At 46.5% G+C, this 16,285-nt stretch overlaps 5 protein-coding genes across 5 annotated transcripts; 3 read left to right on the top strand and 2 right to left on the bottom strand.

Moving 5' to 3' along the window:
* Positions 1-611: 611 nt before the first annotated feature.
* On the top strand, positions 612-2,444 carry ABOM_000946 (putative MFS phospholipid transporter (Git1); the record flags this gene model as incomplete). Its single annotated transcript, XM_022528076.1, has 6 exons — positions 612-839; positions 915-1,513; positions 1,568-1,586; positions 1,642-1,952; positions 2,015-2,285; positions 2,352-2,444. Coding segments are annotated over 6 exons (1,521 nt in total), but the record flags the coding sequence as incomplete, so codon positions are not given.
* Positions 2,445-3,656: 1,212 nt separating this feature from the next.
* Positions 3,657-4,603, top strand: ABOM_000945 (PEX11 family protein; the record flags this gene model as incomplete). Its single annotated transcript, XM_022528075.1, has 3 exons — positions 3,657-3,723; positions 3,904-4,381; positions 4,441-4,603. The coding sequence occupies 3 exons, from the start codon at positions 3,657-3,659 to the stop codon at positions 4,601-4,603; spliced, it is 708 nt and encodes a 235-aa protein (XP_022394262.1).
* A 1,096-nt stretch (positions 4,604-5,699) lies between these two features.
* On the bottom strand, positions 5,700-6,449 carry ABOM_000944 (uncharacterized protein; the record flags this gene model as incomplete). The annotated part of the gene is made up of 1 exon (XM_022528074.1): positions 5,700-6,449. One exon carries the CDS (start codon positions 6,447-6,449, stop codon positions 5,700-5,702), a length of 750 nt encoding a protein of 249 aa, XP_022394261.1.
* Positions 6,450-8,788: 2,339 nt separating this feature from the next.
* ABOM_000943 (putative plasma membrane antiporter) lies at positions 8,789-10,938 on the top strand (the record flags this gene model as incomplete). Its single annotated transcript, XM_022528073.1, has 9 exons — positions 8,789-8,843; positions 8,904-8,972; positions 9,026-9,132; positions 9,179-9,352; positions 9,424-9,836; positions 9,887-9,935; positions 9,982-10,348; positions 10,415-10,516; positions 10,571-10,938. The coding sequence occupies 9 exons, from the start codon at positions 8,789-8,791 to the stop codon at positions 10,936-10,938; spliced, it is 1,704 nt and encodes a 567-aa protein (XP_022394257.1).
* A 1,788-nt stretch (positions 10,939-12,726) lies between these two features.
* Positions 12,727-13,551, bottom strand: ABOM_000942 (DUF3431 domain-containing protein; the record flags this gene model as incomplete). The annotated part of the gene is made up of 3 exons (XM_022528072.1): positions 12,727-13,297; positions 13,353-13,461; positions 13,512-13,551. 3 exons carry the CDS (start codon positions 13,549-13,551, stop codon positions 12,727-12,729), a joined length of 720 nt encoding a protein of 239 aa, XP_022394256.1.
* Positions 13,552-16,285: the final 2,734 nt, after the last annotated feature.

Raw genomic sequence — 16,285 nt, 5'->3', positions numbered from 1 at the left:
AGCAAGTGTGCCAGAGGTGAGAGACAGCACCTTCTTTGTAGGGCTTGGTTCGCCTTTTGATAGGATTCGGCTCGACGAGTGGATCCGTTCAAAGAATCAACTAAAAAGAATTTCTCCAATAGCAAATCAGCTCGAAATCTTAGGAAAGCTTAGTGCATTTCTTGACAGAGGATTCGAACAAGTTCCTCGAGAGATAAGAGCTCCACCCTTTATACACCTGTCCAGTGAGCTGGCGGCATTAATTAATTAAGGTATGTTAGTCCTACTATCGTATGGAGCAGAGGGGCTGCCGCTTGGTAACTTGAAGTTGGTGGTGATGTAGGCTGCTAAGGAGGCACGAGCCGAGGGCTCTAGGGTGGGAATACCAATGGTAAACTAGTTATAGTTGCATTTACTAAAGAGAATGACCTGAGCGTTCACGGTTCGCAGGGTTTCTATCAGGTGCTCTGATCTTTCTTTCAACTTTTTTTTTTCTCACTTCTAATTTTTGGTTGTTTCTCTTCCACTTTTCAGCCCTCTATCATCTCTCCAATATTCGTGTAACTCACAGTGATCGCTGGCAACTTCTATATATCTCTTGAATAATCTTATTTATTTCCTTGATTCTTAGCTCCGACTTTTCGCAACGTCGAAGCAATAGAATATCAGGCGAGGGCAACGTTCTCATGGATCCACAAAAGCACCCCGAAGAACCGCCTGAGAAGGCTCTTGCTTCTTCTGGTGCTGTTCCTATCGATGTTGCTCCGTTAGAAAATACTATGCAAAAGGGCCGCTGGGAACGTAGTTGGCCTACCATTGCTTGCGGCGCAGGTCTCTTTTCAGATGGTTATCTCAATGGCGTATGTCTGACGCCCACCGGAATATTTTGTCGGGCATGATCGAGAAACATCACTCTGAACTAACAATTCATCTAGGTAATCGGATCTGTCAATACAATCCTTGGTAAAATCTACCCGGACTCATACAACAACTCACCCGCCAGCCAGAACGTTTCTTCCATCACATTTGCTGGTACTGTACTCGGTCAGCTTGTTTTTGGATATGTCAGCGATCATTGGTCGCGAAAATGGTCCCTGATGATCTCTACGATAATTCTGATTATATTCAGTGCCTTGTGTGCTGGTGCGTACGGATTAAATGGCAGCCAATACGGCTTGTTCGCTGCCTTGACAGCTTATCGTTTCTTCCTGGGAATTGGAATTGGTGGAGAATATCCAGCCGGATCTGTTGCAGCCGCGGAAAACACAGGCGAACTTAAGAAAGGACATCGGAATCGGTGGTTCATCATGTTCACCAACTTTCAAATTGACTTTGCATATGTTGTGTCCGCCTTGGTTCCTATGATCTTGGTCTTGATATGTACCGAGAACCACCTGCGCGCTGTCTGGCGCATAGCCCTGGGATTGGGCGTGATCCCACCCCTTAGTTTGTTTTATCTGCGATTGAAACTGGAAGAACCAGAGGAGTTCAACAGGGAACGTATGCATAAGTTCCCTGTCTGGCTGATTATCCGGTAAGCCATCGCTATGATCTATGTCCGGTGCATGTACTAAATTGTCCGCCATAGGCTTTACTGGAAGCGTTTGGTATGCCCCCAGTGTTACCACTTCTGCATGAGCGTCATAAACTAACTACGGACAGACGGTGGTATCCCTCATATGGTTTATCTACGATTTCTCGGCGTACTCCTTCAACATCTACTCCTCCAAGTGGGTGGGTATCATCCTGGGAGATAGCGCTCCTCTCTGGAAGACTTTCGGCTGGACCACTGTAACCAATGCTTTTTACATTCCGGGCTCCTTCTTGGGTGCCCTTGTGAGTGACTGGATTGGACCTCGCAACACGTTAGCCATCGGGGTTGGTCTTCAAGGAGTTATCGGTTTCGTTATGTCAGGCTGTTATGAGTATCTCAGTATCCCAAAGAATGTTGCGGGATTTGTCGTAGTATTCGGGTAAGATAATCGGTCAACCTCTATACGCGCGTGAATTTGCATCCCCTAATTCATGGCTATAGTATTTTTTCGGCTCTCGGTGAGTTCGGACCAGGAGACAATATCGGGCTTTGTGCTGCAAAGTCCAGCGCGACTGCAATCCGAGGCCAATATTACGCCATAGCTGCGGCTGCTGGCAAGATTGGAGCGTTCGTCGGCACTTATGTCATTCCAATCATCCAGAACAACGCCCCCAATGAGGTCCGTTCCGGCCAGGATCCTTTCTTTGTCTCGAGCTCGTTGTGCCTTTTGAGTGCTGCAATGGCCTACTTTCTGCTACCACACATTGGACAGGTATGAATGACGCCCACTCCTACCGCTTCTACCAATGGGAAAGGCTCGACTTACATCGTCGATTAGGACACTATTACCGAAGAGGATGAAAAGTTCCGTGCTTTTCTCGAGGCCAACGGATATGACACCTCGACGATGGGCAACAGAGAAGCACAGTAGTCGACCTTCACCATTTTCATCTCCCCTGCAAATCCGTATGTTCGCAGCCCGACCCCTACTTATCAAGTGCCAGCTCCCTTGCTATTCCTTGCGACATGTTCCACAAAGAGACGGCCCTTGCAACATCCGAGACCAGTAGGCCCCAGAAGCAGTATGTACGACACGAGCAGACGAGGATTTCCCTAGCCCATGTTAGGCTATATCAATGCCCCATCGCGTGACAGTTACCCCGTGCGACCCGCGACGGAAGATGTTTCGAGTGCCCAGAAGCGAGATATATAGAAATCCCCCATTGCAGCGAAGACTCGGATTGATGATGTATCACCTTCATTGACATGCCCCTGATGTATTATAACTGTGATCCATGGTCATCTTGGAGAACGTTAATGACGATTACTATATTTTTCGCTGCCAACGCAACGCACCCTACCCGCTAGTATACTTCTTGTAGTGGTCTCTAATTGCTCTTCAAGTATGCATTTTATCAAGACAAGCAAGATATGAGAAATCTTATCCACGAGGGCTGATATTTGGATGACCCTGTATCGTGTCCCACTTTAATATGGGGGAAGACCGGATAGAAGAGATGAAGAAAGAGCGGTGACAAGAGGCGAAAAAATGAAAGAGGACAAAGAAAGAAAAGAGAAAGAGAAAGGAGAATCTAGAAAGATCTGTTAGGAGTCTGCTCCAGACTTAATAAATTAGAAATCAGTAGTAGGAAGCAAGAAAACAAGTAGAAGTTCATGGTAGTAGTTGTACAGTTTAGTAGTAGTAGTACTGCCTATTGCAGAGATACTACCTAGAAAGGCAATCGAACCCGGCAATGGTTGGAAGAAAGCCGTGAAATCTCCGAGACCTTGACTTTCCTCGTCTCCACGAGCAGCCGAGGTTGAGGGTCAATGCCCGACGCCAGTTCCTCCAGCCGCTTTCCCCGGAGATTCAATTACCGACCACTCCCATTAAACTCTCCCATATCACGCCAACTCCGCGGCTGCCATCCCTTTTTCCTCTCTCCTTATTCTGCATCCTGGCTGTGCAGTGCCGTTTCCGGTCTCTCGACATTTATAAAGCTACCAGCTGGTCTGTGGTTATCGCTGCTGTCATACCCCTCTCCTCCACATCCACGACACACCGGAACACATCTTCCGGCTTCTAACGATACCAAAGACACTATTTGTGCGATCGTATTAATATATAACACTCTCTGCCAATATGGTCGCTGACGCGTTGGCTTATCATCCTACCTTGGCGCACTACTTGCGCTTTGTTGCTACGACTGGTATGTAGTGCTCTTCTCCCTCTGCTTTTGTGCGGTTAGCGACCGAGGTCCATTCATTTCGTTGCTGCATCTATTCGACCACCCACTTGCACACAAATATGGGAGACTAGAAATTGAAATTGTCACTGGAAATTTTTTCTTGCAATATAGGCATGTGAACTAGTTCTGATCAACATACAGTGGGTCGTGACAAAATCCTCCGTACGCTGCAATACTTCTCACGCTTTTATGCCTGGTACCTGTACCGTACAAACCGCCCACAATCCTCTATCGACCCCTACAATGCAATCAAGAAGCAGTTCGGTACGACAAGAAAGATTCTGAGGATCGGAAAGTTCGCCGAGCACCTCAAGGCTGCAGCTGTCGCTGCAGACAGCAAGAGCCCCATCGACCCTGTTCTCCGCTATCTAGCTGTCGGTCGCCAGCTTGGTTACGCCGGATATCTGACTCTGGATACTATCACCGTTATTGACATTATCGGCTTCCGGAAACTTGCTGCTGCCAAGCGCTTGCAGGATACCGCCTATCGGTCATGGTTGGCTGGATTAATTTGCAGCGCTATTGCTAGTGTATACTCCCTTTGGAGACTGCGGGAGAAGGAGAGGACTCTCGACCGCACCGAAGGCGAAGGCGTCGTAGAGGCAAAGAAGCTCGAGAAGTTTGTGCACCTTGAACGTTTTGGCATTCCATATTCAGTAGCTAACCTAGCCTTCTCAGGGAACGTTCGGCTGCCCGTACCCAGCTCTTCTCGGACCTATGCGACTTGACCATTCCTGTTTCCGGTCTGGGCCTCGCCAACCTCGACGACGGAATTGTTGGTATCGGAGGTACAGTCAGCAGTTTGCTAGGCGTGGTATCTCAGTGGCGGAAGACCGCATGAGCGGACAAATTTAGGGGATTTCCTGATTGGATTCCATGAGGCCGACAACAGGTGGTATTGATCTATTCGTTGGTGTTTGCGTTGATTGGGTGTTGTGTATTTCTTACACTTCGTCGAACCCCAGCCTCAGAATAAGAGTTGTGGTATGTAGGTCTAAATGAATCAAGATATAGGCGGACATTTGTGTGGGAGGATTCGACAACGGAGACGTGATCTAATCGTCTTCGGTTTTCATGAACATATTATGTACCTTAAGAGTTTATTATATCTGTTTAACATGATTTTTTTCAGTAGTTCTTCCTACTATGAGCAGCACTTTCAACCTTTGGGAGATATGTGTTTATATATGAGTTTATAAAATTCTGAATTGGTGATGCACTCGTACCTCTTCACCAATATTCTCATTCGCTCTTGTAGCATGTGAGCTTTTTTGCTTCACATGAATTTCACATGATTCTGCCAAGGCCAGTTGCAGCCTTAAGGTTCAGGCAATGTATCCGAGGCAGGTCTCGACGTAGGAAGGGAGTTCGGTCACCAAGCAAACAACAGGATAGTACTAATATGGCAAGTAACCGACAGGTAGCCTCAGGTTTAAGAGTAATGTTGAGGGGTTATTGGGCTGCAAATTGCAATTCCACTGCTCTGGTATGTTTCAATTCCTATGTGATTTTATCCCTTACGTCTCTCAGCGATGCACAGTTATGTTTTCTGATAAGCTTGCATATTCAAATGTATCAAAGATACCTGACCCATCGATTGACGCGGGGCTTGCATAATGAAATGGGGATGGCGAACAATATTTATGATATAGCTAATTCGGCCCAGCATACAGAATCTACCTAGAATAGGAATATGCGTCCTCCTCTTGGCCGATGTTAAATGCTCGTAAGTATAACTTGCCATAAATACTTTACACCTCTGATAGACGGATCACCCCTTTTTTAAAGAGCCCGAAACCTCTTCTGAGCTTTCAATGAGAGCTATACACAGAAATCAGCCAGTAATTATTCCTTGGCCACTTGGCACTCGCCCACCTGGCACTCGCCCACCGTCCATCTCGGCTGACCCTCGAATTCCACAGTAAAAAACACCACGTCTAGTCATCAGGCCCATCGATTGGACAGGCGACCTCATGGAAACGGACATCAACTGAATCCCCGTTATCCCGGTTCTGGAGATAGTCGTTCTGGATCGTCAAGCCCTTGAAGTTTGGGATCCCATTAGGAGGCTCGACTTGAGCAATTTCCAATGTAACGGGGTACCGAGTGCCCATCATATTCAGTTCGTTTTTGCTCTGCGACATAGCCTCCGGTTCGTGGTCATCATCGCGACGGCCCTTGAAATGGAGATAATAGTAATAACTGTAAAATCCAGGATACGTGTTGCCACCGAGGTTGGTTGCAATCCAGCTTCCGCCGTTGGTCACGGTGCTTCCTTTCGGATCCCACAGGTAAAATTTCCCACCGTCTGGCACCCATTGATATTCATTTCCGTCTTTCAAGGGAAAGCCTCTGGAATACCACACCTGGAAGATTCTCTTGGAGCCTCCGAACTTGTAGTAGCTGTATACGCTACCGTCCGAGCCCAGAGTGTCACCGTGTCGGTTCTCGATGTAGTAGCAGCTGCCATAGCGTAGGCCTAGTGCGCCCGACAAGGACTCCTCTTTTGTGGTAGGTCGGGTCACTTGGGAGATAAGGTCATTAAGATTGGGCCAGTGTGGACTGAGGCTGACAGGTTCGGGGATGCTGATTTGGTCACCCGGCGGGTGATACGGACTGGCGGAGGCCTGGCCGGCCAAGTTGGAAGCTAGGAGAGCATTTAAAATGAAATAAATAGATGTATACATCTTGAACAATCAACAAATACGCTGACTAACAGCTTTTATTCGATTGATCGCAGGCAAGCGGAATGTATGCCCTACGGTCAGTATATCACAAGGACGGGAGATAACGGGCTTAAATATTGCTAACAACAGTATAAAGCCCAGTAAGTCTACTTATCAAAGAAGCCGCAAACAGCAGTTCATCCATGGTAATCGTTCATGTTGCGATACAGACAGTGAATATCATTGCTGAGTCGACGACGTCATGTGTTTCCCTATAGGGCTCGACACCTTCCGTCTTCAGCTGAAGGTTATCTCGATCAACTGTTTGCGCATGATTTCTCCGTTGAATAACATCATAATAATAGAATGAGATATACCTAACGTGGGAAACATGTGAGAGGTGAATATGAGGCTACTACAAAGAATATGCAATCGTCATTGACAACCTTTCTTGCGATATCGACATTCTGCTGGGGTCCAGACCTCGCTCGGGTCTTGCCAGGCTACTGTACAGAAATTTAACGCACTTCCTAGGAAAAGCGGTGTTCAATAGAATCCACAGCGCGTATAGTCACATCTTGTTTTTCGATTGTGACTGAATGCTCAGAACTGGTACGGGTGCTTATTGCTTGCATAGAAGTATACGGTATGAACGGGTCGATATAACTAACTACTTTTCTATTCACCCTAACAACAGTTTCTATTGCTTATTTTGTCCAAAATGGCTGGTTCCTTGTGTGTTAGAACTGATAAACTGGACACTGAAGACAAATACGTAAGTTTATTAAAAAGATATCCATTTTCACCGACCTGGGGGAAATTACGAGTCTTAGTGGGTTTATTAGGGCTATGGCCAAGGGGATTTATGTGGACAGGGTGAAGAAGTAGAGAAACTCTCTACCTTGTCACCTTGCGGGAATCATTCATGGTAATATGTTGGTATAAGGTGAGCATGCGATTATTGCGGTTACACATTATTACCAAAAACACAGATCTGTGGGGGAGATATAATTGCAGCTGTCGTAGTGACTCTTAATGGGGTATACACTAGTCTCATACTGACCTTCCACGATCGCTTGCCCGATGAGAGATATAAGACGGAGTAGTTCCAGTCCCGCTACTGCTAGTGGCATAGACCGCAACGACAGAGCCTACAAGGGAATACTCAGTCCACGATCAGATGCAACAGGAAAGCCAGCATGGCACCAGAGCATATGCCTGTGAATGGCCCCGTACCACACAGATCACGATTGTTGCCGGTGCCTGGCCTATTATTCAGAATTCATTGGGGCGAGTGATACAGGCAGCAGATAATGTAGTGCGTTTCATTCGATGCGCGAATCATCAAGCGGCGTTCCATAACTGCCAAAATGTACGCATGGAGATTACTCTACCGAGATATGCAGGCTAACCCTAACTATTCTTATGAACCTAATTTATCACCGTCCATCTTGAAGGGGGAACTGCTTGGATCAACCTATAAACATGATTACAGAAGAAGAAATTACTTAGAGATAAATCACAACATTACTCATTAACGCACTGTTTCGCTTCTTTCTCCGGCTGTTTCTATCTGGCGCCTAAGGTAGCAACTTTATTTTATAAACCTATAAATGCCCATTGCAGCATTGGAGCTAAGGCAATGCAAGATCCAATCTATATTTAACCCCATCTTATAACTGCTTGAATATCCAGACAAGGAGTTATATCTTCCAATTATACGCGACATCTATTGTTTTGTTGTGTTGCGATGTGATACATCTAAAGTGGCTGGGTGACGAGTACCAAATTTGTCTCTGTCTATTGCAGCAATATTGAAACATGTCTGGAATGGCGCTATCGGTGTAACACCATTGGACGATCCCCTGACTCTAGACGGTCACCTCTTTATCCCTGTTGCCGATCAGAAGTCAGATCACGTCGATCACTATCAATATGTCTAGCCAAGCTTTCTCGCGCCGCAATGCCCCTGTAAGGGTGCGCGTAAAAGGTCCACTCGGGTACGCAAGCCCCTAAGTTGTATGTTTCGAGACACTTGCAGAAGGATGGATGGCGGCTAGAACAGATAACACGATACGTGCGGGTGATTGTTGATCATTCTTGATGGAACTTTATATCATAACCCGAAGATGGAAGCGCTTCCACAAAACCGTCGGTGTTTCCTTTCACGTAAAAGGAAAGACAGTCATGATCAACCTACGTGCTTAGTGGCGTTCATCATCAACCTGAGTCAATGAAAGCTCGCGGCAGACTAGAAATATCCAAGGGCGTGTTGCGCTCAACTCAAGAGCCGTAAAGCTTACATCTTGGCTGCAACTGCAAATTTAGACAACTCATACCATTGCTTGGGTTGGAGCAGAATGTTACACCCAATTCTTGATGTTAGCAACTTTAACATTGTTCTTACCATCCTAAGTATGTCCATACTGTTTTGAGAGAGGTGGATTGGTAAAAGACAGCTCACATTTTACTAAGGTCTCTATATCCTTCTTTACGGCTATATATCTCTACAATTCAAGCAAAGATGGTATCTTGGTGAAGCTTGTATGTACTGTAGCTCTACTCCTAGAATACCGGCGACAGCTAACCTTACACAGTGCCCGCCTTTCTTGTCGGCATCTCTTTTGGACCTTTTGGCACCAAGTTTCTGACTGTTTCACAATGGGGAGGAGAGGGTGCTGAAGAGCGCAGCGAAATCACCTATGTAGAGTTTACTGTAGCGCTATGAAGGATATGGCTGATAAAAGCAGGCTTTGACACGCTTGGTTATCGGGATTCAATTGGTTAAAGTCGGATACCAATTGCCAAAGCAATACATAAAGCAGCGCTCCATCGAACTTATCATCTGTCTACTTCCCCTCATGGGGATAGGATGGGTCATAACATCTTCATGCATCATGCTCATGGTTCCCAACCTCTCATTTGTATGTGCCGTCGCTGTTAACGGCCTTTTACGTTATGAGCTTCAGTACTGATAAACAATGATCTGGTACAGCTCGCTGCGCTGATCATCGGCTCATGCGTAACATGCACTGATCCCGTTTTATCACAAGCAATTGCCAAAGGCCCGTTCGCTGATAAGTACGTCCGTCGGCATCTCCGTGAATTCATTTCTTCCGAGGCGGGTGGAAATGATGGGTTTGGGTTTACCTTTCTATTGCTGGCCGTCTCGCTCTTGCGGTACGCCGAGACTCCCGCAAATACCGAAAGTTTAGAGGAGTTTGATCTGGTTCGGGGAATCCCAGACGTACTTGGCACCTCTGACGTCGGTCGCTTTGGCGGAGGTGTCGGTAAGGCATTAAAGCATTGGTTTGTAGAAGGCGTCTTATACATGATCATCTTAGGAGCTACGTATGGTGCTCTGATAGGGTTTGTGTCTCGCAGACTATTGGTCATAGCCCTGAAGAGGTATGTGAGCTTCGATGATTCTAGGGAACCTTTGCTGACGTCTACACGAGGAAATGGATTGAGAACGAAAGCCTCTCCCTTGTACCGATGGCTATTGGGGTGAGTTCTACTTAGGTAGCCGTATACCAGACCTAACCTTTTGTAGATGTTAGTCGTCGGCACATGCGGTTGCGTCGGCTCAGACGAGACCCTCGCATGCTTCATCGCCGGGAGTTTCTTGAATTGGGATGGCTTGTACAACTCCGAGATGCAGGCTCGTCATGACACTTTCAACCCTACACTCGAAGCCCTCTTGAACTTTGGCACCTTTATGTACCTCGGTGCCGTTATGCCATGGGAACAATTCCATATGCCCTACGACACTGGAATCACAGTCCCACGCCTGCTTGGGTTGGGCTGTTTGATTCTACTTCTTCGTCGGATCCCGGCCATCCTACTTGGATACCGCTTCATGCCTGCCATCTGTAATGACTGGACTGAGGCTTTGTTCATGGGGTACTTTGGCCCGGTAGGTTAGTATTTCCCGGCTTTTGCCTCCAATCCAGATCCTAGAAGCTAATCATTCCTTTACTCACCAGGTATTGGCGCAATCTCATATGTAGAATATGCCCGTCGACTCTTTCCCGAACCCGGCGAAAGCGACAGTGAGATCAATCACTTAACCGCAGCTATGACACCCGGTGAGTAAGCCGAATTCTCTGAGAGTGAAAATCAATCGTTAATCCAAAAGCAAGTCGTATACTGGCTCGTCTTCGTCTCTATCCTCGTGCACGGTTTATCCGTCCCTATTCTCAGCACATGCTACAAACTCTGCAACGTCCCATACATATGCGACCACCCCGTGGAGGTCCTCCTTCTCTCGAATAACGAGCCTCTCCCCAACAACAGCACGGCAAATCGCGGACGACACTCAGTGATGGTCAACAACCGCTTCTCACGACCTCCAGATAGTGACGACGAGACGGACGATGGCCAAGCAGAAGACACAGCAGCAATCCTCCGAAGAAGCGGAGACAGCGCCGGCATAGACGATGACCGACTAGAATCACGGAACACAATACAAACGATAGACCGGGCAGTTGACACAAGAGATATAGTGTAGAATAGCATGGCATGACATAGCATAGCACAACACAGTCTACCCAAAAATTGGCCTACGCACGAGTATTCAAAACAGTACGTCGAAACTAAACCGACGATATCATTCACTCATCAAAGCATTTGTATATCATCATCAATCATCAGATATGCCCCAATCCACCCCAACGAACCAAACTCCACCAACAACATTCCACCTCATAACACCCGAAATAACCCCTTAAACAGGGCAAGTCTAAACACCACCACCCATCAGCATCTACCTCAAACTCCAATCCCAAGGACAGGGAACAACCATACCTTTCCACAAGAGTTGCAAGTCTTGACCTCACTAGGAATGGGAGCGTTGCAGGAGGGGCAAGCAGAGTGACCCATTTTGTTTATAGATCGAAGAAACTCGAGAAGATAGAACTACAGCACAGATCTGACATTAGCGTCTCTCTCCCCAAACAAAGCCCATTAATTAACACAACGCAGAAGTATGATAAATCTTACCAAGCTAGGTTGTTGTTGGGGACCTTGAGTGAAAAGAAAAATTCAGGGAATGAGTAGTAGAGTGAAGAAAGTGAGAAAGGTGAGTAATGAGAAATAGACGAGTGGTGATTTGAACCTGAATTACCCCGCCGTGTGTTGGGTTGTGCTTTTTCTGCCCCGCTTTTGGGTGGTGTGAGCCTATCACGGGTTTGGACAACGCATAGACTGGGTTATTATTTGTTGGAGTTAGATGTGAACATTTTGAGGGGTATCTAGCATGTGGGAAATGTGTTTAATCTCGTGGGTGGCTTTTGTGGTAGAGGGTTCTTGGTGTTTTGTGGTGATAGTTGAGTTGATCAGATATATAAATTTATGGCGGGATTTGAGGGTTGCTTCCCTTATGGCTTCATTAAACGAAGGATTCTTATTTTTATAAACGTGAAAATAAATAACTAAATAACTAATAGTATTTTATCTTATATTAGTAAATATATAATGGACCATATCGCCTTTTCTTTGTACGGTCAAGATATGTTCACCTAGCATCCTTGGATAAAATTTACCCTATAGTTCAGGGTGTAAACAGATTACTTATCCAGGAAATCCACTTAACCCACCTGGGCATCTCAATTTAAACCAAACGCATGATAAACACAAAAATGAATAAAATAGCCCCTCTCATGTCACCAGCTACTCGGAACTAATAGACCTGTCTATATGACCGGTTACATTCGCTGCTAGGCGCCTGTCAAGGCTCCGATCCGGATATATCTTTTGTGTCCTGAATACTCTATCGGGAGGATTAGGATCGAACACGGACAATGAACCCGATCCCTGTTTTCGGGTCGGGATTGGTATCATTCGGGATGCATGTATCGTAAAATTCTCGTTGCTGAAATACAGGGCTACTGAGGGGTGATACTATTATTGGGAGGTAACATGATAATACCTTTCTCCTTACGTTTATTAATAATGGATGGTGGCATCCCTTTACATAGGATTCGATTGGTGCATTGGATAATGCATGTGACAATACATGAAGCACAGGGTCGAAGATACATGTCTTAGAAAAGTCGAGTGGCATAAAACCAGTCATTAGTGGGTCACGCAAGATGTGCAAGCCTGGATCCTAGTCAAGTGGCGTTCTTCATAGAACTATGCTTGGATGTATATCATAACAATCAAGGAAGAAAGAACACATATATCATTACTCATTACACAGACTGTAAAGTTCACAATAGCACTGCTGGGTATCCGGACATCTAGATCTCAGATTAGCACTGTGCTCATTCCGAATAAGGCCAAGCACGGATGACGCTCACGAAACCGGGTCTTCTAAGAAGACCATATGCCAGAGCATTTCGAATACAGAACCAACGGTAAAGTTGTCCAGACTCGTAGAGAAAGCCCAATCCCGCATGTGTACATAGTCTTCTCGTCGTCGCCGGTGAATCCGTTCTCTAGTGAGAGCGAATTGACCACAACATACCCCGCCGATCTCCTTTGGTACAGTTTCGATTGATGTGTTGAAAAGTTCAGTGTAGATGGTGGTGAAATTACGGTATACAATGCTCGAACTTGAAACTAGCTCGGGATCAAAAGGGCGGACTGCGGTTGGACAGCCCGGACGATGATGGCAACGAAGATTCACATATCCTCTCTGCTTTACCGCCTCGAGGCGCAGCATAGACAGGACACTAGACGAATTTGTGTCGCCAACGTCATTATGCCATTGTGTAGCTGATGCGTGCATGAAAACTGTGATATCAGTCAAGGTATCGTACTGGTCAATAATGTGCGTCAAGTACGCCATGCCCTCGCGCCCTTTATTCTCCGGAACCGGAAAGTACCCAGGCTCATTATCAGCAGTGTAGATATATGGTATCCATCTGTTTCGAAAACGATCAGTTCAGGTTCCGACAATAGGAAATAGCTAATGCTAACTGAGGCTGAAGATCGTCCACCCAGGATACATTTTCTTCTCGTACTTTGGCCAAAACCAGTGCTTTGGATATCGTCAATGGTAGTGGGTCATAAGGACTATGAATCTTTTCTAGATCGGCGTTAGTGACGTTACACAGGCCTGATAGCAGGGGATCGTACCTCGCACTGATACACGGTTTTCCCGATTCAGCTTTGACATAAGGGTTAGAAGCACTACACCCAGCAATACTATGTAGAGTACAAGAAAATGCCATATGTACCGGCGCCAAATTTGACTGCAAGGACTTCTTGGTCGCCGCAAGGCGTCCAAGAGCGTGCCCGTTGTTCCGCCGCGGGTCATGGATGTCTGTGAGAAAAAGATCAACCGCTAGTGTCCTGAGCGGAGTTCAGATCGAGATACGGTGGGGCTAACGGTTGGAACAGGAGTTCTTCATCAAGCACCCCGTAAAGGATATAGTCTATGTTTTCCAGTCGATTATAATTGAGCATCAATGATTATGTTCTTTCCCTCTGAATTTGATACTGGGTAAAATTGTAGATAACATAACTGTTGATTTTTGGTGAAGGTGAACATGCAATGCGGCCAATGATAGCCCCTCGATATTTTTAGACAGGGTCCATCTTTGCGGTCCAGACATTCAAGAATCTCTGCTTCCACGTGATGCAGCGAGAAAATTCTGCCTCAGGCACTGACCCTCAAAGGACCGTTACAGTTCGGCATCAGTAGGGGATACTTCATACTACATCCGATTGTTGACTTCTGGACTGATCTCGCCGCCCATTATACCATCTTCATCCGACTGGTTCTGGCCAAGTCTAACGAATGACCACAGGTAGGTGCTGCGTGACATGAAGAACCCAGCAGCAACTATCTTTGTTCAGGCATCAGCGAGATAGGTACCCTGATTGGTGGTAAGCCTTGCGATCATTATCATATTCCACCCTATCGCAGGGATACATGTTTACAAAGTCGGTGACAGCATGTCCCTTTTTTACTTAAGTTGTATCTGTGGCTGTTCAGATTCTGTCTAGACCACTCCTGAATGGAGTACTATGAGGCATTTTCCACTTTTTTAGTAATTACCCCTAGAACTATGTAAGAGGTGTCGATTTTTGCGTCTTCACGGCGGACTCCTTCCTAAATCTTCCGTATTAGGAACCATTCCGTACCCACTTCCCGACCCAACTACAGAGCCTGGGCCGAAATGTGATAGAGCCTTGTTTTAGGAATGGTTGATGTTCCTAACTTACCCGATTTGTGGATCTCCACAAATATTGAGGCCTGGTAGTCCTAGCCATGGCTTTTTTACATGAATTGAAAGAATCAATATCCGTCAATTCTGAACATTGATCTGGTCGTGTGCATTGTTGCCTGGGTTTGTTGTCGGCGAGAATGTTGTCCATTTCCAGGGGAGGATTAGCGCCCGGAAGAGATCCGTTGTGGCCCAGGCGTTTCGGATGCGGGGTACAGACGAAGGTAAGATACCAAAAGGAACCTAGTGGTAGGGAGACGGTAGTGTGCTATCGATTACCGGCATGTGTCCTTTGTAGGCCTACATCATCATTGGGTTGACACTGGTAAATTCTTGGCCGAAGAGCGCTTATCACTTGACGTCGCGTGGGAAATGACCAGGGGCACCTGACCAGTACGTAGTGTCTCGGAAAATTTTGGGGAGAACTCGGAAGTTCCTGGGCGATCAGTTTTTCATGTGCTTTTTTCGTGGATACCATGCAGAGCCTCTTCCAGGAACTCATTCCTGGCATATGGGTCTGAGATAAGTGTCGAATCTTGTAAAGTTCATACCAGATAACACTTTGAAAAGGGGTACTATCGTCATGCTAGGGGTAGCTGTTTTACTATGGCATTCAAATGAATTTTCACCCCGAACAAGTAACAATGAATGCCTACCTTCTCCTTCTGAGCGAAAACCGCGGCAATATCTTCTGCCCACTTTGTGACGTTGGATTGAAAATCAGGCAGAGAGGAGGCCTCTGATTGGTCGGCGGCGGTTAGCCTCGGGACCCGAATGACTAACAGTATGCCTAAAGGAGGAAAGCGTCATGAAAAATGATGAACGGGAACCCGAGACTTCAGCCGGGATTTCGTCATGAGCACGTCTCGTTTGGCTAGGATGAAGTGATTATTGGTTTCTATTGATTGTTACCCTGAAGAGGGGCTAAAGATAGTCACTCATTTGGGGGCGATACTGCGCCACCTGGGCATTTCGACATTGTCGTTACTCTTCTAGAGCGTTTGTTTTCACCCATGTGGTCTCGAGCTCCCCCGGTCCGGCAGTAGAGGTCTAGCCGAAAATGTTCTCCCCGCAATTTGGGTCTTGGCCGCTTGACCCAAACAAAATAGAACAAAAAGAGTAGACTGAGATCATTCAACGTCACCACTTCACAGACTTTTCCCTCTACCCGCATAAACCCTGGGGGCTGATTGATTGAATTCTGTGAACAAAAGGTAAATACAGATCGAATATACTTTGCGCATTGTGTAATGGCAAACCAATGTAAGACATAAATAATTGGGTAGTCAAGCTGTCGGTCATTCGCAGCGGTACTTTCAGCCTGTCCTAAGCATAGTTTGCATTCCTGCGCCTGGGCACCCACACCCACCGCACTAAATTTCCTACACCTGCATCTTTCTCCTGCATGAGACATTTCTTTGCTGGATACCATCCGCGCGTTATCATCAGTTAGAGACACCCCTTTACTTTCATTCCGAAAATCGCATTTTCTTCCTTCTAGTTGGTGCACCCGACCCGTCTTCCCGGAACCACTTCGTGCCTACATCTGGGGTTCGGAACAACTCGGAGAACCCACAAGAGGCATTTTACACTCTCCACGGTTACCAACGCTGCCTCAGCCCGGTCCTCAGCCCCGATATCTCCCGTCAAACTGTGGAGAAGCATATCGGAGTCGAAGAC

The sequence above is a fragment of the Aspergillus bombycis genome, assembly GCF_001792695.1.
Source record: "Aspergillus bombycis strain NRRL26010 chromosome Unknown contig00003, whole genome shotgun sequence".
Classification (NCBI taxonomy): Eukaryota; Fungi; Ascomycota; class Eurotiomycetes; order Eurotiales; family Aspergillaceae; genus Aspergillus; species Aspergillus bombycis.
Note: the sequence above shows the minus strand (reverse complement) of the source record. Positions and strands in the feature narration are given on the sequence as shown.